Genomic DNA, 22,164 nt, shown 5'->3' with positions numbered 1-22,164 from the left:
CAATGCTGCAACTGACTTTCGGAGCATTCCTCTTTTCTTTTTTGGGCCCTGGCTTACAAGAGAAGAGTACGTACACTCAATGATCCACGCACCGGCGCAGAATTCGACCCTAGTCATCACTCGGCCGTGACGATCTCTTTGGACCCCCGTTTAAAAGCCTGCCGGTGATGAAGAGCTACTGGCTTTTGAGTGTACAAAAGTCTCCTCAGCATCTGCAGATTTGAGGGGGCTTGATGTTTAGAGGAAAGGAGGACGAGGTTCATTCGCGGCAAGTCAGTTGATGGGTCACGAGAGTCCCGGAAATAAAAAAACGCCAACCTGTTGGAGCAACTTATCAAGGGGAGTGTGCAGACTCACACCAACCACTACAAAATCATGACGAGGCGTCATCAATACTATCGGTTCATCATACCTTGCATACCCTGGTCGCAAGGAGATCGGCAAATTTTCTGGAAAACCTCCCACACACCCTTTGATTAAACTCTACGCAGCAGCCTTGAACCTTGCCGAACGTTTCTGACTCGCGAGACCAGTCGCCAGGGGCTTGAGCGTCCTAGCGCTTCGTCACTCCAAGACTCAACACTATGTGGCCTTTATGCGGCCTGAGATTTCTCTAATCCCTGCGAGCAAGGCTGAGCTGGAGTCACCCCCACAAGCATTTGCAGGTGTCCATCACAGCGTTCGCCAACGCAAGTGACCTGAAAATCTGCAATAATCCTTGTTCCCCAAGGGTCTGTTGGCGGTTCCAACCCGCGGAACCAAGGTACGTACTCGGCGTGGCCATGCGGACCATGGATCCACACACGATCGAACCTGGAGAACCAACGACGACGAGATGCGACTTGTACCTTAATTTGGCTTTTTGCTTTTTCACCTTCCTTTGTGATGAACAAATCTCATGCTTGAGATTTGTTTGCTGACAACTTCCGCATCTTGATCAGTACATTCTCAACATTCCTCTGCATGTACAAGTGCTTGGAAAGAGGCACGTCAAATGCTACAAGCCGCCAACAGACCAGCCCCGGCTCAATCATACGAAATGCACAAGTACTTTTCCACCACCCTCCAAGTTTTATGATCTGTGCGGATTATACTACAACGCAGTGCCCTTTACATAGTACCACCATCTTGCACTAAGCCGTAGCCCTTGGCCCGAGTTGGTGGTGCTCCATTCATGGAAGCATTGAATGGAGCCTTGGGTACATTACCGCCTAGCTCAATTTACTAGCAGGATCAAGTATTACTATACTATTTTCAAATTCTCGTCAGTCGGTCTTGCAGACTTTTGAGACATGGAAAATGGTTGTGCAAAAAGTGGTCCGGCAAATCATCACGGTTCCCCCCTCCCCTGGCAGAGTCGGGTACGACAGATTTCTCGTCAATCAACTGGCCAACTTCCCGATCCCTGATTTTGTGATTAACCAGAAACTCTGTACGCTTTGAAACTAAATCTCACCGACGGATGAGATCGGCCACCTCCCTACTGCCCAACTGCTGTTTGTCGACAATGAGAGGTGGCTTTTTTTCATGATAACATCAGATGAGGAGCCGGCGGCACTCCTATTCATGGGCACGAACTGGTGCACAAGCTTGGAAATACACCTCTTTTTCTACATTTGTACTTGCATCCAAGCGGATTCGCTTTCCAGCCTCTGCAAGCTACAAGCGTTGGCGCATCCCTACGTGGGACAAGAATGGCAGCCTATTGAGCCCATGTGTCTTGCTCGGCCCCATGGGCTCATGGACGCTGGCACGGAGCAACTGTTACCTTTGCAGTAATTAACCAAAGCCACTACGGAGCACAACCTGAGCTGACAAGCGGCGTCAAACCATCATCCAAGTGCACATCATTGACTCGCCTCGGTCATGTCCATGCCAGAAACGCCAAAGACCGGGACCGCCAATCCACCGGGCTTTAGGTACCTACTGCATGCCGGCAAAGTCTTTCCACCATTATTAGGATTGCGGTAGGGGGAGTTGCGCGCGCGCGCGCGCAGCACCAAAAATGTACATGATGTAGTGGGACTTTAACATGGTTTACCCTATCCACGTTGGAATATTCACGCTGCGATCTGCAAATGAGGTAATCTTTTCGACTTTTTTTTTTTTTTAATCCTCCTGACCCTTACCTATGGGATAGATACTAATTGGGCACATTCATGGGGATGCAATTCTCTCGCCTGCTAATCAAAGGCCGAGCCCATTGTATACACGGTCACGTACACTATGCCGTTGCAAGGGGATTATATGGGATCATCTGATGCCGCCCCGTTCAACTGGTTGCAACACACACCGGGAGGCTAAACTACAGTCGCTCCGACACGAAACGTGGGTTCAAAGGACGGGCTTGCGCGTCGCTAGCCTCTACATGGTATTGTCTGCACTTGGCAAAGTGAGCAAGCCGAAATAGACTCCTTCTCTTTTTAATGGAGGGGTGCTTGGACGGTACCATGGCCTCACTAATAAGCACCAATCACATTTCAACCCTCGAGGCCTTGACGCGCAGCGGAAGAAGGCCGCTAATGTTGGGCTTATTGAAAGCCCTGGCTGCTGCTGTCTTGTCTACTTGGCTTGCCTGCACAAATGGGCCTTGCCCTGCCTCGCAAGGTAGAGTTGCATAATAAACTATGCGTCATCTAAACGTTAAGTCTACCCTCGGGCGAGGCTTTATTCCGTTGCATCAAAAGCATCTTGTTCCCCCGGGGGGGCAGTACGGGCGGACACACGGCCAAGCATGGAAACACTACTACAGTGATTGTTCCAATCAAAACCACTCAATACCTCGTATCTATCAAGTCAACGACGACCAACCTGAGGCGATCCATCCGTTCTTGTCTCTGGCATGCGCACCATGGTCAACGATGCTGCCACGAATCTAAGCGACATCTGACACGCAATCAGCCATCAGCCAATAGCCGTGACAAGCCATGGCTTCGAGACTCTTGACGTTGGTGTCTCTTTTTGATATAGTTGATTCCCTCCATTCCTACCTCTTGATTCTAAACTCTCGGCTTGTCTCCACCCGCTACGACATACTTGTGGTGTCTCGACAGACTGCTTGTTGCATCGGCTCCGGGGAATGTATCTCTTCAGTCTTCCCTTGGAACTCATCCATATGCAAGCTACTCTCTGTATGATGTATGCATCAGGCATGGACGATGGGATGGAACATTAGCGTCTCGACAGGCCAATGACCAAAACCATCCTTCCAGCCGCGTCAGGCAAACCCCGGCAAAACCGTCTCATCATTACGGGAACTCCTAAAGTCACTGTTATGTTAGCTAAAGTCACTGTATCTAACCCATTCTGGAATTTATGCGTGGAGCACCTACTTTGCGGTATATCTGCACCAAAAGATGGTATATTTAGCACGGCCTATAAAACCCGCGTTATAGCTATAGCGGGCTATTAGCTAGGGTTACCGTCGCTATTAGTTATTTATAATAAAAGCTATTATTATTTCGATTATATTCGTTAAATTACGGATATAATCGCAAAAAACGGGCTTTTGCGATTAGCTAATTTAGATTTTTAAAATATAAAAATTTATTAAAATCGTTAAATACCGTTAATTATAATTAATTATTATTAGTTTTATATTTCGGATTAATTATAATTATAATTATAATTAATTAAGTTATTATTATGTAAATTAGTTATTAAAAAAGCCGGGCCTATTAATAATATACGAATTTATTAAAAATTAAAATATATAATTATAATAGGGCTGCTAGCTTTAGCCGTAGTATTATAATGCCGGCGTAAAAATTAATATATATAGCATTTTTTAGTTTATTAGGAAATTAGCTAATAATAAGGAAAATTTTATAAAGGCCCCGATTAAAGATAATAAAATATTTATTTAAACGGCCGGTTATAATAATATATTTATATATAAATTTGCCTATTACACCCGATTTATAAGGATTAGCGTTAAGGCTAGCGTTAAAGCTAGCGTTAAAGCTATAATCCTTAATCGCGTAATTAAAGTTAGCGTTAATTTATTTCTTTCCCTTTTATATTATAACCCTTTTTTTGGCTATTTAATTTTAGCGCGCCGCCGTAGCGGCGATTTATCGTGGCGGCGCTAACGGCGCGAATTCGTATCGTAAGATCGATCGGGATTAGCTTGCTAATTTTTTAGGATTATAAAAGGATCGCTAGCATTCGAATCGATAAAAGGTTTTTTAATTAATTATAATAAGCGGCCGCTATTATTATTACGCTTTTTTCGGGGAATAATAATAGGATTTTATTTAATGCGTAATTATAGCTTTTTAACATTTATAATTTATAATATAAAATAATTAGCAAAAAATCCTTTATAATAAAAATTTTTTATAAATTATTTACGTTAACGCCGGTGCGAATTTAATAATATAAATCGATATAATGCCGGTTAATTCGATTATTATTTTGTAGTAAAATATATAGCATTTTTTAATTCGGAAGACCTAATTGCTTTATAAACGCATTATTAGTATTTTAATTAACGATTATCCAAAAATCTTCGTTAAATCGGCGTTTAGCTTTTATATAAGCATTATGGATTTTATAAATTGCTTAAAAGGAGATATAAAAATGCAGGTTTTTAAATAAATCGATATTTGCTATTAATAAAATTCGGTAAGTTTTAATATCGAATAAATTAATATCGTATATAGCCCTTATAATAGCTTAGCGTATACGAATAATAACGTAAAATTCGGCTAAATAAGCTTTGCGGCTGCGTAAATGCCTTTTTAATACGGCATTTAAATTTTTAAATCGTAATATAGCTTTAATCTTATAATTACGGTATTAATTAATAGCAAATTACGCGAATTAATTTTTATAAAAAATATAAATTTTAGCTAAATAATTAATAATTACTTATTATTAAGGAAACTTTTTTTTTAATAAATCTTATATTTAATTTTATCGGGCCTTTATTTTTACGTAAACGCAATCGCGCTAAATAAGTAAAATCTTATTAGCGTTAGGTATATAAGCGCGCCCGCCTTGCTTACGCGCTCGGCCGGTAATAAGGTTATTTTTATGCCGGCTATTATTATTAGGCCGATCGCCTTTTAAAAGTAATAAATTAGCGATATTACTTACGCGTAAATTTATAATAGCTTCGTCCGGATAATTAATAAACGCGCGCGTAACGTTATATAAATTATATATAATCGCAAAGGAATCGTTATTTTCGGCTTTTTCGCTTAAATTAGCATTTTTAGCGCCGCCTTTAATACCGCTTAATATAATTTTATTTAATATATTTACTTATTTTTTTTAATATTAAAAGCAATATTTTTAAAAATATACCATATATATAGCTATTATTTAATAATATTAAGGTATATATTTTTAGCCGCATTTTTAAAGGCTTTATTAAAATCGCTAATAAGGACGAACGGTTTATAAACCTAGCCCGCCGCCGTAAAATTCCTTTTTGTTCTAAGGTATAATTGGTGGATCATAAACTTAGGCACAGGGAAGCGTTCATATGATTCGTAGAATCAGGCCGTAAAGGGTAGTTATAAGGCTGTATAACTGATTTATTAAAGCTTAAGGAAAAAATAACTAACTACGGAGGAATAACTACCTTTTATACCTATAAAATTAACTAATAAAAATATTTTGGAATATATTATTAATAAACTGGATTTATAATTAAATTAATTAGTAATAAGGTTGATTTATAATCGAAGAAACCATCGAAATCTATGGATTTCTATGGTGTGGGTTACCCTGTAACCCAGGGCCACTATGGCCAGGTGCACTGGCTATACTTAGTGGGGCTGGATCCAGTGGAACGTTCCACTGGATTCCAGTGGGTTCTAGTGGCCATAGTGGCCATAACAGTCAACTATAATAACTTGTTAACTATACAGCACTGTGAACAATGGCTGTAAGTGGTGCTATACTAACTGTAAATCAGTATAGGGTAAGTTCCACTGATTTCCTATATATCGTTATTTAACGATATCTCGATGGGTTTTATAGCTATTATAACGATATAATATGCGTTATAAAGCTAATTTTATGCATTATACGATGCTATATTAACATCCGTGCAATACTCCCTTTATTAAATAATATCGGTTAAGTTTAATAATTTAATAAATTTCTGAAATTTATCTTTGGGAAGTGGCTTTGTAAAGCCGTTTGCTAGTATATCGTTAGTTAAAATATATTTAATTCGAATATTCTTATTTTTAACCTTTTGCCGTACGTAAAAATACCGTATAGCCGTATATTTAATACGTTGGTAATATTCAGGATTATATATTAAATTTATAACCCCCGTATTATTTCCTTTAATTAATACGGTGTTTATATTAATTCCGATTTCCGTAAGGAGATTTTTTAACTATATTGCTTTACGGGTAGCCTGCTCTAACCCGTTAAATTCGGCTTTAGTGGTTAATAAAAAAATCGTAAATTGCCGTTTCGATTTCCAATTTATCGGTCCGTTATTTAAAATAAATAAATAACCGGACGTTGATTTACGGGTTTCGTAATTACTAGCAAAATCGGCATCGGAATAACTTATTAATCCGGGTTTTATTTTCCCGTTAAAGGTAATTCCAAAATAATAATGGGATTTTAAATAATTAAATACCCTTTTTACCCTTTTTATCGTGGTTTTCGATGGGTTTTGCATATATCTGGCTAAATATACTATAAGGTAAGCTAGGTCGGGCCTGGTTTAAATTATAGCATATATTAATCCACCTAATAAATACTAATATAAATAGATAAATTCCTTTGAAGCCGGTTTTTCGTTATTTTCTTTTGCTATATGCAACGATTTTGGGAATCCAGGGCTAAATGGTATATTAGCCGGTTTTATATCGGAAAATCCGTTAATTTCCAGTAACCTTTTAAGGTAAGTTGCCTAGTTTATACGAATTGTTTTATTTTCTCGATTTCTTTTAATTTATATACCGAAAAAATAAAAAACTAGTCCCAAATCTTTTATTTCGAATTCTTTCGAAATATCCTATTTTAATTAGTTAATTTTACGTAAATTAGGGCCAAAAATTAGGAAATCATCTACGTAAGTTATAATAAAGATATTAGATTTTTTATTATAATAAGCTGATTCGTCTAAAATAAATGGATTAAATCCAAGCTTTTTTAAGCTGTTTTTTAGCGTAATTTGCTATTAGCGTAGACTTTGTTTAAAACCGTATAAGGCCTTTTTAAGCTAAATTACCTGGGAGTTGTCGTTTTTCCAACCGAAATTATTTAATTCCGGGTTTTCGGAAAAAAATTCGGATAATCCGTTTATAAGGGTAATATATACTTTTTCGTATAATTCCCCGTTTAGGAAGGCACCGATTATATCGATTTGTTCGATTTCCTAATCGTAATAGGCTGCTAAGGCTAATAAAAGCCTTTAGGTAGTGGATTTTATTCCCGTAGCGAACGTTTCGAAATAATCGATTTTATATCGTTATTCGAATCTACGTACAACCAATCTAGCCTTATATTTATCGATATTTCCGTTTTTATCGGTTTTCCTTTTAAATACCCATTTTACAAATAATAGGATTTTACCGGCTTTTTGGACTTTATTTCGATTAATAGCTTAAAAAGTCCTTTTCTGAATTAATTGCCGTAATTTAGCGTATATAGCCTGGATCTATTTTTCTTTTTTAGGGCTTTTTAATGCCTGTTTTATTGTTTTCGGTTCCGTATAGCCTGAATTTTCAATAATTGAATAATACGAAATATCGGCGAATAATTCGTCGTATTTAACGAATTTATCTCGTTCGGAATCCGTAAATTTCGGAAGAATTACCTTAATATTCGACTTATTCGGAATAATCGAAGAGGTATTATTAATATTTATGGATTCGGAATCTATACTAGATCTATTATTTATATTGGATTCGTTCCCGGGTAAGTCCGGTCGATCGTTAATTATAAATTTATTTGTAGTGGATCGAAGAATTCGATTGTTTCCGGGAGGTGGATTCGTTGGATTTACCGTTTTCGGGATTATTGATTGGATAAATTTACCGTCGGTGGAATTTTTATCCGGTGTTATTTCCTAATTTGGTAATTCCGAATCCGGTAATTTCTCCCCCTCTTTTCGATTTTTAGGTAATAATCGAATATAGGAGGTCCGTATAATTTGTGATTTATACGGTCGATCGGGAAAATATACGTAATAGATTTTATTACCGTTATATCCAATTATTTTCCCGTTTTCGGTAGTAACTCCGAATTTATCGGAGTTTTTACGGATTTTTTTCGGTTTATAAACTAAAACCGGTATTCCTAATGTATGGATTTGGGATAAATTAGGCTTATTATCCCGTTTTGGCTAGAAATAATCGTAAAATTCCTGGTAGGGGGTAAGTGAACCGGATGCCGTAGCAGTAAAATTTATTAAATAAACTACTGCTTTTGCAACGAATTCCCAAAGGTTTTTTAGGAGTTATAAATCGATAAAAACCGTTTTGGTTTTTTCGATAATAATCCGGTTTGTACGTTCGGCTATACCGTTCTGTTTTGGTATATAAGGAGTTATAGGTTCGAAAATAATCCTTTTTTCGGTTAAATAATTTTCTAATTTAACCGGGGAAAACTCCCTGCCGTTATTTATACGAATAATATTTGGATATTTTCCGAATTAGGTTTTGTAATATTCGATTTTATTCGTTATAATATCGAATATATTAGATTTTTCTTTGGAAAATTTAATTTCCCGAAATCCGGTTTTATTATCCGTAAAACCAGTTATATATTTATAACCGGAGTAACTAAAAGGGGTAATATAAACCGTATCGATATAAATACGATATAACGGTTTATTAGCCCTATTCGGATTTATACGGGGTTGGTTTCGGGTAAATTTACCCGAAATATAGGATTTACAATTTAAATCCTTTTTTTTTAATTCTTTTTTAGGAATCCCCGTAATTATTTTAGCTATTTTAGCTAAAATATCGTAGTTAGGGTGGCTAAATCGTTTATACCATTTTTCCGTAGCTATAAGGAAATTCGAATAATTCGAAATTAATTCGATTTCCTTAAGATCCGTGGTTTCGTTAGATTTTGTATCCGAATTCGGTTCCGGGTAACTTAAACCGATTATACGGGCTTTTTCCATTACTGTTAATGGATTTATAGCTAAATATACTATATTAGGCTTTGACTTATTAGCCAGGTATAGGAAAAATCCACGTTTTTTTTGATTTAACGTAGCAAAAAGCCTGTTTTTAGAATCGTATAATTTATTCCCGCTTATAATACCGCCTTTTTGGTAATATAGTTAGTCGGATATAATATTTAGCGGAAATTCCGGTACGTAAAGCACGTTTAATAACGTTATTTTACGTATTTCCCGGTTAATTTCGAAGGAAAGCGTAATATTTCCAATTCCTTTTGGAAATACTTTTCCACTACCTGTAATAATCGGTGAAAAATCCGATTTTATAGTAAAATTATCGAATAAATTCTTATTATTCGATATATGCTTTAAGGAACTAGTATCGTATAACCACTAGTCCCTGGGAACGGAGGTTAATTTCTTTTTCGATTTATTCGAAATATTCGAAAAAGCATAGAATAATTCGTTTTCGTCTGAATCTTTGTTACGGGGTAAGTTTCCCCGTTTCTTAGATTTCTGGTTCGTAGTGGATATGGTCGAATTTGAGTTATTCGACTTATTCGAATTATTCGAATTATTAGAATTATTCGAATTATTTGATTTCTTCTATTTATTCGATTTATTCGAATTCTTCCTATTTCCGCTTTGGGTTCCCCGTTGATTTTAATTGGATCGGGGGAACCGGGATTTCTTATTATCCGTATAATAAGAATTTGCTATAGCCGTATCCGGATTCCGTCGGTTTTTATCCAAAATATCCGTAATTAACCCTTCGAGGGTAGGTGGATTTATAGACCGTAAAGCACTGCGTTAACGGTTAGCCTATATAGGGTAAGCTGACTAGAGGGCTGCAATAAAAATCGTTTTTTGATCGATATTATCGATTTTAGCCTTAACGCTTAAAAGCTTTGAAATATATCCTTTAAAAATAGATATAAACTCGTTTAACGAGTTATAATTTTCGAATTTTATAGTGTGAAATTCGAAATATAATTGCTAACGTAATACGGGTCCGGTGCCTTGATAGGCTAATTGTAAAGTCGATAAGGCTTTATATGGATTTATTTTATCGAATATTAGATTTAACGGTTTTATTGTTAAATTTTAACGAATTAGAAGCAATGCCTGGGCTTTCTGAATATCGGTTATACCATTATATGTATCGGTAGTTTTAAAAAACCGATCGATTCCTAGCAGTTTAAGATATAACTATAACGTGGATTTCTACGTATTCCAGTTTCCGGATCCGGAGAGTTTTTGTTTCTCCGGCATCTGGCATCCGGTAATAGTACGGATAGAGTTATCTATTTTGCCGAATTTTTGCCGTTATAACGGTATAATTATCGTTGAAAACGGTAAAGGAATCGTTAAAAAAATGAAAATAAAAGAAATTAATTCTTTTATTTTATCGATAAAATATATAAGGGGATCCAGGTGCTATAATATAATATAGCAGGTGCTATAAGGTGCTATAGCAGATCGGCTACTATAGTAAGGATTAGTTATAAATGACTTTATAGCCGTTATATGGCTATAACGGGTAAAATCACTATAATTAGCCACTTAACTATAGTTTTCGATATAGTTACGGCTTATATAGGCTTATATATAGGCCTATAAAGGATCGGCTACTATAACGGAATTCTAGAATTTATGTTAAATCAACTCGTCTAGGAGAGCGGCTATAGTTTTCGATATAAAATCCGGTTCCTAATATAATCGATATTATACCGGACCGGGCTCATAACCTGTACTAAGGTATAATTGGTGGATTATAAACTTAGGCATAGGGAAGCGTTTATATAATTCGTAGAATCAGGCCGTAGAGGGTAGTTATAAGCCTATATAACTGATTTATTAAAGCTTAAAGAAAGAATAACTAACTACGGAGGAATAACTACCTTTTATACCTATAAAATTAACTAATAAGAATATTTTGGAATATATTACTAATAAACTAGATTTATAATTAAGTTAATTAGTAATAAGGTTGATTTATAATCGAAGAAACTATCGAAATCTATGGATTTCTATAGTATGGGTTACCCTGTAACCTAGGGCCACTATGGCCAGGTGCACTAGCCACACTTAGTAGGGCTGGATCTAGTGGAACGTTCCACTGGATTCCAGTAGGTTCTAGTGGCCATAGTGGCTATAATAGTTAACTGTAATGACTTGTTGACTGTACAGCATTGTGAACAGTGGCTATAAGTGGTGCTATACTGACTATAAGTCAGTATAGGGTAAATTCCACTGATTTCCTATATATCGTTATTTAACGATATCTCGATGGGTTTTATAGCTATTATAACGATATAATATGCGTTATAAAGCTAATTTTATGCACTATACGATGCTGTATTAACATCCGTGCAACACTTTTTTTATTAGCTATCGTTATTTTATTATAATATATAGCGCAAGCTTTAAATTAAATTAAAACTTATTTAAATAACGATTTTTTTTCCGCTAAATAACGTTTACGCGATTAAAAAGGTAATATTAAAAAATAATAATCCTAAAATTAGGCAAAACGGTATATTAAAGCGGTTTATTTTATAAATATTATTAATTAATAAAAATTCGGGATTTTAGCGCTATATATTTATATACTACCGATAAATCTAAAAAATTCGCTTAATTCGCTTATTTAAAAAATTATTATAGCGGAAAATAATATATTATACCTCTTTTTTTTTTATATTTAATAATATTTATAAAAATATTTATATAGCCGTTTAAGCGCCGTATAAAGCGCGTTTATAGCTATTAATTATATTTTAAATATCGTAAGCTCGGATTTTAATATTATATTATACGCAAAGGTTATGCGCGATTTTTAAAAACGGCTATAATATTTCCTTAGCGAGCGCGATTATTTCGGCTTACTTTTTTAAAAGCTATCGGGCTCGGTTTTAAATAATATAGCTTACGTCCCCGGCTTTATAAAAATCGTAATTATATATATTTTTCGGCTATTTAATTATTTTATTATTAATAAAATTATAACGCTAGCGATTAAAGCGCGAAAGCTATAATTTAATTTTTTAAAAATAATCGATTTATAAGGATTTGCGATCGCGCTTTTTATTATTAGCTTAACCTTTTACCGTATTATTTTTACGATTACCCGTACACTAATAGCAATAAGTTTTTTTATATATAAATGCTATTAGTGTTTTTATTAGCGTTATAGCGTTTGCTAATAATAAAGCCGTTTTATTTAATAGCGTTAGCGAAAGCTTCCTCGGCTTTATTAAAATTAGTAAAAGCCGCATTTTTAACAAATTCTAATAGCGCATTAATAAAAAAGTTAATTAATTAAAGGCTATTATTACGGCTAAAAGTGCTATACTAAAAATTGCTATTTTCGGCTATATTGCGTAATATAATATAATATAGTGAGTTAATCGTTATTATATATTAACAATTTTAGATATACTTTTTTTTTTGCTGGATGTACTGCAAAATAGGGGTGTGGGGAGAGCTTATCGAAATGGGTTAGATATAGTGACTTTAGCTAATATAACAGTGACTTTAGGAGTTCCCATTATTACTCTACATGGCTTTTCGACTATCACTTTTTGGCTCGCTGGTCATGTTTTTTTTCGCCCAGGTCCATACGCCCATCCATCTGTACTATCAAGAGTGTTTGTATGCCACCGTACGCTACAGTAATAACCGTGAAATGGATCCACCAATCTACCACACCGCTCCTTTTCCCGCTCCTACACTATTCCACAGTTTCTACTTTTTTTTTTCCTTCTAACCCTCTTCCCCCTACTTTACCCTTCTCCCTCGCATATGGGCAAACTTGCAGCGTCCCTCCATCATTAGCCTCTTTCAAAACTCATCTTCGGCTGCAAGGGTCCGGTGTAGTATTTGATCGTCCACTCCTGGGAGATCTCGGCCGGCCTGTTGTTGAGGTTGGGTCTACGGCACATTGCGCTGTGGATTACCACCACCACGTACACAAACACTCGCTCCTCCAATAAAGCCGCAAATACCTCCTTTCAAATGTGGCTCCGCTTCGGGCGAGTAGTAGTCACGTTGATCTCTCTACCTGTTTCCATGAAAATATGCAATCCCATAATCGTATTGCCGCCTGCAGCTATCCCATGAGCGGCTCCCAAAACTATTTGCGTCTGATTTCGACCAAGTCATGCAGCCAGGCCTTGTCTGGGTACTCGCCTGTTATACATTTACCTGGTCGGGCTTTACTCTACTATCGTATCTCACACCGCGGCTTGTCTGTCATTTGCTGCCCATGACATCTCGGCCAAGGTCAGAGAATCCCTCTCTCTTGACCTTGCATGTAGCAAGCTGCACAGCAAACCGGAGTCTAGCCTCCACATCCGCGTCCGCGTCCGCGTCCGCTTTGCACAACAGACCGAACAGTATCCCGGCGATGAACGTGTCACCAGCCCCTACCGCACTACAGGTCAGATTTGTTAGTCATTTTTTTTCTTCTCCCCTCTTGCCTTGAAACGGACAGGGCCCGGTTATTCCAGGGACTGGATGGACGACGCACTCGACTACCTGAACCTCCTTTCCATCCGGCGACGCGGCGCAGGACAAACAACGTCCACTCGGGAGTGACCAGCACGATGCTCCATCGGAGCCCCAGGTACAGAGAAGGAGAGTCCTATCATTGCAGCAGCCGTCAGTCGTTGGACCCAGTCGGTTGGGCAAGTCAGCAGCAACACGCCACATGGCATTCCCTCGTCACACGTACGCTTTGCGAGCCACTTTACTTTGCGCCTCGAGACAGTCCCGGGCAGTCTGGTATCCTTGATCCTGCGAGGCGTCAGTCAGCATCCCGTTCTCACTTTTTCGCGTAAACCCAGAAAACAACAACAACAAACCTCTGCCCAACTCTTGGAGTAAAAGACGACATCCGCTTCAGCCGCCAGTTCCTGCAGACCTTGGCGGCCCGGTTTTTCTATTTCCACACTAATTCTAGCCTCTGGGCTCGACTTGCGCAAATGCGTGATGCATTCTAGAGTCGTTTCCGGAAGTCGTCCCTATTGCCGCAAAAGAGAGTCATGAGTATGCGACATGCTACCACGCATCCGAACAAGGCCCCCGCCAAGTTCGACAAGCCAACCCAGCTGCTGAGCCTACTGCTTACCTCGAAATGCCACCATGTCCTGCCACCGCCTAGTAGTAGATCGTTTGCCACGGACTTGAAATCGTCCACCGTCACCTCTGGTAGGTCGTTATAGTTGACCAGGGTCCGGGACCCTGTTGCGTCGCTACGTATGATGTAACTACTGGCCGGTTCCGAGTGACCTGGATGATATACACATCTTGTCAAGTCTACGATTGAATCGATGCCAAAGGACTCTCTAATCTTGGCCGCCGCCGGGGAATCTGCGGATGGTAGTGCAGAAATGAGATATGGTGTAACATTGTGCCCAGGATGCCGACCCAGAAGCTGCTGAAGCACCTCGAGCGAGTTGGGGCAGTTGCCACCTCTACGCACGGTGAGGCTGGACGCGCGTAGCTTGGAGTCCTCGCTTGGAAAGAATGGTACACTGTAATATTATGTGAGTTGTGATGCGTCTCGATATTGTCTGCAGATGAAAACAAGTGAAACGGGGTTCTGTAACGTGCCTCATTATGGTGTCGAGGTAGCAAGCGCCAATACAGACGAGTTTGGTCATGGTGAGATTTTTGCTCCCGAGGCAATGATGGCACGCTGGTCCATTTACCTATAAGTGCCGTGATGTTGATTTCGTGGTTGTAGCGAAGGTGAAAGAGTGTGGGTTATCACTGGCCCGCCTAATACAGTTTGTAGCCATGACATAATGTTTGCTTGCGGGACTGTTGGTCTATGCAATGTGTGGTTTGCGGATGAGGCTCTACATCTGCCCCGATCAAATGTGTAATAATACGATTTGTAAATCATTTTCAAATAAATTAATTTTGCGATTTATTATCCAGCACGGCTACATTTTCGGTTCGAAATCATGTTATATCAAACTGCCAGCAAATGACTGTTTCTTTTAGTCACTCCGGCCTGGAATCTTTGGTATCAAGAACCAGTCAATACCTCCTGCAAGAATCAAGGCCAACACTATCGGCTGCAACACGGCAACGCCAGCACTCGTGGCAATGACACCAGTAATGGACGGGAAAATGGCACCACCAGCCTGAGCCATGACAAAGATGAAGCCGAGGGCCGCTGCCTGTGAGCTCTTGGGGAGCAGCTTGGAGGCCACCGACATGCCAGTGGCGAAAAAGGGGCCAAACAAGAATCCCATGACACTGAGAGCCGTCGCACTGGCAATGACATTGGGCTGCAACCAAAATACGAGCTGCAGCGCCGCACAGGCAACGCTGTATATGAGAATCATTCTCTGCTCGCCAAAGCGAAAGGTTGGCTCGGCCAGCAGGATCCGGCCCAGAAACAGGCCGCCGGAGAAGCCTGCAGGCACGTAACCCATTTGTGCAATGTCGCCGCCGCGCGACGTGGTGAGAAACTCGACCACCCAGCCGCTCGCCGTCATGGCAGCGCCCAGCTCAAAAAAGTAAAAGAGACTCAGCAGCCAGACGACCTTGAGCCGCAGGAGACTGCCCATTTCTAGCATGGCAACCTTGGTCTTGCGAGCGCTGCCGCCGCCCTCTGTCTGGTGTCCCTCTGCAGCCGCGCGCCGGCTCCAAAAGCTATCACCAAACGCCACCACGACGCCCGCGAGATTCAAGACGCCAATGCCCACGAGGCCAAAGTAGACCAGACGCCAGCCCTCGACGCCGCCATAGATGCCAGGAGCCTGGTTGGCGACGCCCGTGGCAGTCAGGGGACCGACAAAGGTGCCCAGGGCGTAGCAGGCGTGGATGAAGCTGAGCCAGCGGTGCGGGACATTTTCGAGTCCGCCGACAAAGGCGTTGGAGTGGCTGTCCTGGTAGGCCATGCCCAGGGCCTGGATCGAAAAGGTTGCGCAGAATTGGGCAAAGCCGCCACGAGGCCGTAAACATTGTGCCAGCAGTTGGAGTGCTGCTCCTGCTCCCAGGAGTTGTCCCAATGTCAGGTGGGCAGTCAGAATCGGGTTTGTCAAGGCGGCAACAAGCCATCCGGCAAAGGTGGTACCATAGCTGTGGTTATTAGTATTGAAGCTGTAGAGGATCTGTCATGTAGCTACTCACATGATGGCGACATCTCCAGTGCCAATGCCAAAAGCCTCGAGCATGTACGGGATCAAGGGTCCCAAAGTTCCATCATTGACCCCGGCACAGAAAAAGGAAAAGCCGGCAACAATCAATTTGAATATCGGAGCTGCAGCATGAGCATCCACGGCATCAAAAGGTGGCGCCTCTGGTGGTGGTATAGAAGCCTCGACATCCGTTTGCTGCGGTCCATCATGCAGCCGAGTCAAGGGGATATGCTGAGGCTCAGCAGCCGTGGTCTGTGTCATTGTTGCCATGATTGCTGCAACCGTGTTTATCTCGTTTAAGAGGACATTTTCGTGTCTCGATCCAAGCCAGAGATGCCTCCCTTATATCATTCAGATCATGGGTGTCATTGTACTTCGGTAGAATGTCGGTTCATGTTTGTTTGCATATGCTGATCAACGGGCCGTCATCCCCGTGGGTGGTCAAACTAGAGAAGATTTGGTCATGTCGCGTTTTGTCCAAATTGGGAGATGTTTGGTAGTCTGGCGATGCCTGGATTGCTGTCACCTGATGCTCGATGAGATTCTGGTTGGAGCTGGTAGATTTTGGGTACAACATTGCCATTGACATGTTGGCAGATATGCTGATTGACAATGCGTCGATATTTCTGCCGTCTTACACTACATACAGCAAACGGGATTGTTCTCTGGCAGGTAGATGGTGGAATATCGTGACTCGGACGCCAAGATGCTTTCATGTACAAGCTTTATTTATTCTCGTCCTCAACGCGGCAAACAATATCGATCCTCGATCGCAATCCATGCCCTCTTTCTTTTCCTGTCCGTCACCTCCTTCCTCACCTCGATCCTCAAGGGATCGCAAGCAATGAAAGAACAAAGGTCTCCCTCGACAAGAGGTCGCGTGTTGTGCCAAAAATTCCCTACCCAGCCGAAGCCAAATAGGAGTGGTCATAGTTATAGTTTTCAACTAGCAAAAACGCAGTCTCGGACGAATCCTCACTGACATGCGTAACGCCCGTGCACTAAGATGGGGAGAAAAGGTCAAGAACAAGATGGCCGGCAAATTTGCGAGATTTCGTTTTGTAGCTGGGAATGGTGGGGGATCCACCCGCCTAGTGCGAAACAATCTTCCGTTCCGACCGCGCCCCACATGGTTCGGGAGAGTTGCTTTGGAGTCACTATCGCTAAAGCTCCAAGGCCTATTGACACTATCAGCGCGCCTGGGGGCTTACGAGCGCTGTTGATGCCAGAATCAAGCAACAACTGCATCATTCATCACATGACCATCAAAGAGCTCTTGTCATTCCGAGGGATGAAATATTGAAATACGATAGAAATTAATTCGAGTCACTGTGGAGTTGAACACGTCTCCCATCATTGTTCCTTATCAGTCAATTGGGCTCGTATCAGTTCCAAGGCCACCAACTACACAGTACAAGGCACCCTACTAAAGTCGCTGGTATCACGGGCACCACAAACCGGCCAGCTAAGCTTCAACCTTGACCATCAAGTCTCTCGCGCCCTTTTTGTTTTCCCTCCCGTCCTTGTCACGACACGCAATGAAGTGGGCACGATGGGTGCCAGCGACTCCAAGCTAGTGTTCAAAAAGGGCATCTTTAGGTTATCAGAAGAGCGCCACATACCTGCCGACGATTCATACTGGACCTCGGTATGTAGAGTGTTGACTTGCTGTCCCGTGTATCTGCTTACTGGTGATAGTTTTGGGAACTTCCAGAGGCATCCGAGGATATTTTCAGCCTGTTCTCGGCTGCCGACGTGCGACGGACACGAGACAATGCGCTGGAGAATCTAGAGACTTTGATACTGGCCGTCACCTCGCGACTATTCATTCTTCGGCATCACCCTTCGTTTCCCGACCCCGAACTTGCGCCCGAGAGAGATGCGCTCAACTGCGTCCGTGTTCTCAACCGCATCATACCATATCTATACGAGGCCGATCATTTGCAAGCATGGGAGGAGCAGTTCTTTTGGGGCACGAGGCGGAAACGGACCAGACGAGCCGCCATTCAGAATGAGGTCTTGTTCGATGAAGCCCAAGCCGACGACGGCGAGCCCAAGACGCCCGTGACCGAGTTTGAAGAGACGAAACCCCTGGCCGAAGAGCTTATAGACACATTGATTGACCTCCTCTTCTTTTCCGACTTTACCGTCCCCAGACAACCACACGGTAAGCCCAAGGTCACTTATGCGATATGGCAGAGCGGTGTCGGCTGCAACACGACCGTGCCTACGACCAAGGAGCATGAGAGCAACCGATGCGAAATCCTACGACTACTCCTTACTCTCACAAGTCAGGGCATGTACATGTCGCCCAGCCTATTGCCTACCAAGGGCACGAGATCATTGACGTACATTTGTACCTGTCCGGACAAGCAGGTTGTCTTGTCCGTGCTCTGCTCCTTGCTCAACACGGTATGTCTACGGTTCCGTGGTTCTTGACCAACATGGTTCTTGACTAATATTGTACAGACACTCAAGTACAATCCCGCGACATGGAAGGTGCCGTATAATACGCTGGTATTCAAGGACGAAAAGCAGATACTCGTCACCTATACTCTGCAACTACTGCTCGTGATTCTTCTCTACCCGATACCCGAGCAGGTTGGTGGATCGACGCCAAAGAACTACTATCGTCATTTTCTCGGACGGCTGCATAGACCTCAGGATTTTCAATTCATTGTCGATGGCATGACTCGAATTCTCAACCAGCCCTTTCACGCCAACAACTCGTACATTCCCGGCGCGCAGTCCACCACAAAGTTTTCTCCAGAGATTATCATGCTCTTTTGGGAGATTACGCAATGCAATAAGCGCTTTAGAGCCTACATGATTGATACCGAGAGAGCTCACGATTTTGTCATTTTGATTCTCTACTATGCAACGGAATACAAGACGGACGCTTCAAAGCAGGGTGTCGTTCGCATGTGTGCATTCCTGCTGCAAACACTGAGCGTAGAGCCAAAATTCGGCATCAACCTCAACAAGGCTTTTGATGGACAAGATTTGCTTCCCCCCGTCATACGGATTCTCAATTTTAGAGGAACATATGCCGATTACTTGATACAGGTGAGTTAAAAGTCCTGGTGAACCTCGTCAGGCGATGAAATCTTTGGTGAACCTCGACTAACACTTGCCAGTCCATTTACAGTCTAATCACCACGAGCCAAGGAAAGCTGTCTGCCATTTATCCTGCTCTACTCGCAGTCATCAACAATGTTTCTGCATATCTCCAAGGCATCAACATGACTACGTGTTCGAAATTGTTGCAACTGTTTACGTCCATGTCATCTCCATCGTTTCTGTTGGCAAATGACAGCAATCATGACTTGTTGAGTTCACTACTAGAGTCAATGAATACCATTATTGAACATCAATACAAGGGTATGTTTTGCCATTTATTATTCTCGTTCTTGCTAACTTTTTAGCCAATCCATATTTTGTATTTTCCATCTTGAAGAACAAGAAGCGTTTCGAGGCGTTGCGCTCATTTACGCTAGAGAGCGGTCAAGAGGAGATTGAACGACGTAACCGACGAAGAAAGGAAGACGGACAAGCAGCCGATCCATTCGACATGAGCAGAAACTCGGTCGACAGTATAGCAAGTCCCACTACTACACAATCGCAAACGCCCACGTCTGGCCATGCTGCAGAAGAGGACGGCACCTTTGCGATTGGTGACGATGACAGCGAGGACGAGGAAGAGCGCCCAACGCCCGCACAGTCGAGTCCAAGCGAGAATCCGTCTCGAGCGTCCTCCGTGGTGAGCACTGATGATGCTGTGCCCTCGCAACTTCGGGGCATGTCGGAAAAGGCCAGGGGCAAGATGCCTGCCGGTGTTGCTTCCTTTTCCCGGCAAAATAGTGTCACCAGCCTGGGCAGCTACTCCATGGCAGGCCAATCGACTACTGGCGCCTTTGAACCTTCGGCACATTGGATTGAAAGCTGGCTGCCAGAGTTGCCACTTCACACCATTCTGACCGTCATTCAGCAATTGACTGCTCTCATAACAAGACAAGGACTTGGCACGGATAGCCCATCCAATGCAACACTCAAGGCTATCCGTGATGCAGATTTGGTTGGCATAGAACCCTCGGCAGTTCGGGTCCATTCATTCGAGTGGACGCCCATGGCTTTGGGTTGGTACGAGTCCTTGGTTTGGAGTTTTGTATTTGCCAGTGAGATGCAAATCGCCAAGGGTACCGTGGGCATCTGGAATGGAACCGCCATCAAGCTATTCAAGGTACAAGAGACGGCGCCCGAAGGTCCAACATTGACCTCGCCGCGTGGAGCCGTGGACGCAGTGGGAAGTAACATTGTATCAAGAATTGGAGCCATGAACTTGCGGGGACCCGTCACGGGCAATGTGGGTAATATCCAACAGCCATAGATGTGTTGTAGAATTGCAGAAGCATCAATGTACCATGTGCATTCATATCAAGTTTGCTCAATTATTATTACTTGCGTGTTACTCGACGCCATACTTTTCTTGGTATCCTCGCAATATTTCCAACGAAATGTTTGCACCGCCGCATACAATCAAGACGACATTCTTTCTACTCCACTCTTCATCCGAGAGTCCCTTGCCCAACCATTTTCTTAGCTCACCATTGTAGACGGGAGCAATAGTGGCACCGCAGGCAGCCTCGACGAGGAGCAGAGCGTCATTGACAAGCTTGACAGAGCCCATGACGGCCTCGGCATCAGTCACGACAATGCTGGTCAAGTGGTCCTTTTTGCTCCACTCAAACGCCTGCTTGGAAACGGTTGGCGCCCCCAGACTCGTGGCTATGCTGGTAATGGCGGGCAAGGTGACCAATTCGCCAGCCTGAACACTGGCATGGAGACTCTCGGCGCCGACGGTCTCGACCACTAGCACCTCTGGCTTCTTGCCCCAGTGCTGGCTAGACTGCTGCTCGACGCCGTCCATGATGCCGCTGAGCAGGCCGCCGCCTCCGCAGTTGCAGACGATACCATCGGGGCCTTGCGGGCCCACGCCCAGGGCCGCGAGCTGCGGCACCAGCTCCTCGACAATGGTGGCCGCGCCCTCCCAGAGGTGCGGGTGGTCAAAGGGCGGGACGTAGACGCCCGTGGGGTCCGCGGCCAGCAAGACGTTGCGCAGGTACGCGTCGGCCTCGGCCCAGTGGGCGCCCGTCCTGACGACATCGGCGCCGAGCAGCTTGAGCTTGTTCATCATGAAGTCGGAAATGAGCACCGGCACGACTATGGTGCAGGGCTTTCCGAGGGCCGTGGCCGCCGTGGCGCACGCCAGACCGGCGTTGCCGCCCGAGGAGCAGTAAAAGTGCACGTTGCCGCCTGGGTTGGCCTTTGTGGCGCGCAGCATCATGTTGCCCACGCCGCGCTGCTTGAAGGAGCTCGACGGTTGGAGGTTTTCTAGTTTGAGAAAGATATTGCTGCATCATGTTAGCTGGATGTTTTCAAGCACCCGTTTCGAGGAAAACTGACCATCCGGCTGCCCGCGACATGGCCGTCGATGGGATTAGAGGCGTCTCTATCCAGAGCTTTTCAGCTGGACGATCGGGAGTGTATGAACCCATGATGTATAGACTTGATGTCTGATTTGACGAGATGGGTCAGGGTATCTTTTGAGACTGAAAGCAACAGAAATCTACTGTATTCAAAATCGAGTCTGATACCAAAACAGATGAAATATCGCAGGAACCGTGACTTGTCCTGTAAGATGAACTGAAAAATATAGAAAGGAGATGATCAAGACCCGAGGAGGTTGCAGAGGTTTATAGTCTGATACTGCTGCAGTAGTCAAGGCCAATCCTAGTGCTGATACAAGTGGATCTAAACGACCAAAGGGCGTAAAAAAGCGGCACAAACTGATAACAAGACCGACTGTTATACCTACCTAGTCATGCATGGTTACAC

At 42.5% G+C, this 22,164-nt stretch overlaps 4 protein-coding genes across 4 annotated transcripts; 1 reads left to right on the top strand and 3 right to left on the bottom strand.

The window, feature by feature from the left end:
• Positions 1-13,366: 13,366 nt before the first annotated feature.
• PFICI_12080 (uncharacterized protein) lies at positions 13,367-14,921 on the bottom strand (the record flags this gene model as incomplete). Its single annotated transcript, XM_007840661.1, has 6 exons — positions 13,367-13,547; positions 13,644-13,757; positions 13,848-13,909; positions 13,978-14,136; positions 14,244-14,649; positions 14,827-14,921. 6 exons carry the CDS (start codon positions 14,919-14,921, stop codon positions 13,367-13,369), a joined length of 1,017 nt encoding a protein of 338 aa, XP_007838852.1.
• Positions 14,922-15,120: 199 nt separating this feature from the next.
• Positions 15,121-16,539, bottom strand: PFICI_12079 (uncharacterized protein; the record flags this gene model as incomplete). Its single annotated transcript, XM_007840660.1, has 2 exons — positions 15,121-16,210; positions 16,262-16,539. 2 exons carry the CDS (start codon positions 16,537-16,539, stop codon positions 15,121-15,123), a joined length of 1,368 nt encoding a protein of 455 aa, XP_007838851.1.
• A 1,282-nt stretch (positions 16,540-17,821) lies between these two features.
• On the top strand, positions 17,822-20,656 carry PFICI_12078 (uncharacterized protein; the record flags this gene model as incomplete). The annotated part of the gene is made up of 5 exons (XM_007840659.1): positions 17,822-17,917; positions 17,968-18,681; positions 18,739-19,335; positions 19,407-19,650; positions 19,695-20,656. The coding sequence occupies 5 exons, from the start codon at positions 17,822-17,824 to the stop codon at positions 20,654-20,656; spliced, it is 2,613 nt and encodes an 870-aa protein (XP_007838850.1).
• Positions 20,657-20,734: 78 nt separating this feature from the next.
• Positions 20,735-21,824, bottom strand: PFICI_12077 (uncharacterized protein; the record flags this gene model as incomplete). The annotated part of the gene is made up of 2 exons (XM_007840658.1): positions 20,735-21,680; positions 21,733-21,824. 2 exons carry the CDS (start codon positions 21,822-21,824, stop codon positions 20,735-20,737), a joined length of 1,038 nt encoding a protein of 345 aa, XP_007838849.1.
• Between the last annotated feature and the right edge of the window lie 340 nt (positions 21,825-22,164).

The sequence above is a fragment of the Pestalotiopsis fici genome (genome assembly GCF_000516985.1).
Source record: "Pestalotiopsis fici W106-1 unplaced genomic scaffold PFICI_Scf_9, whole genome shotgun sequence".
Classification (NCBI taxonomy): domain Eukaryota; kingdom Fungi; phylum Ascomycota; class Sordariomycetes; order Amphisphaeriales; family Sporocadaceae; genus Pestalotiopsis; species Pestalotiopsis fici.
This window is presented reverse-complemented; position numbering and strand designations above follow the sequence as displayed.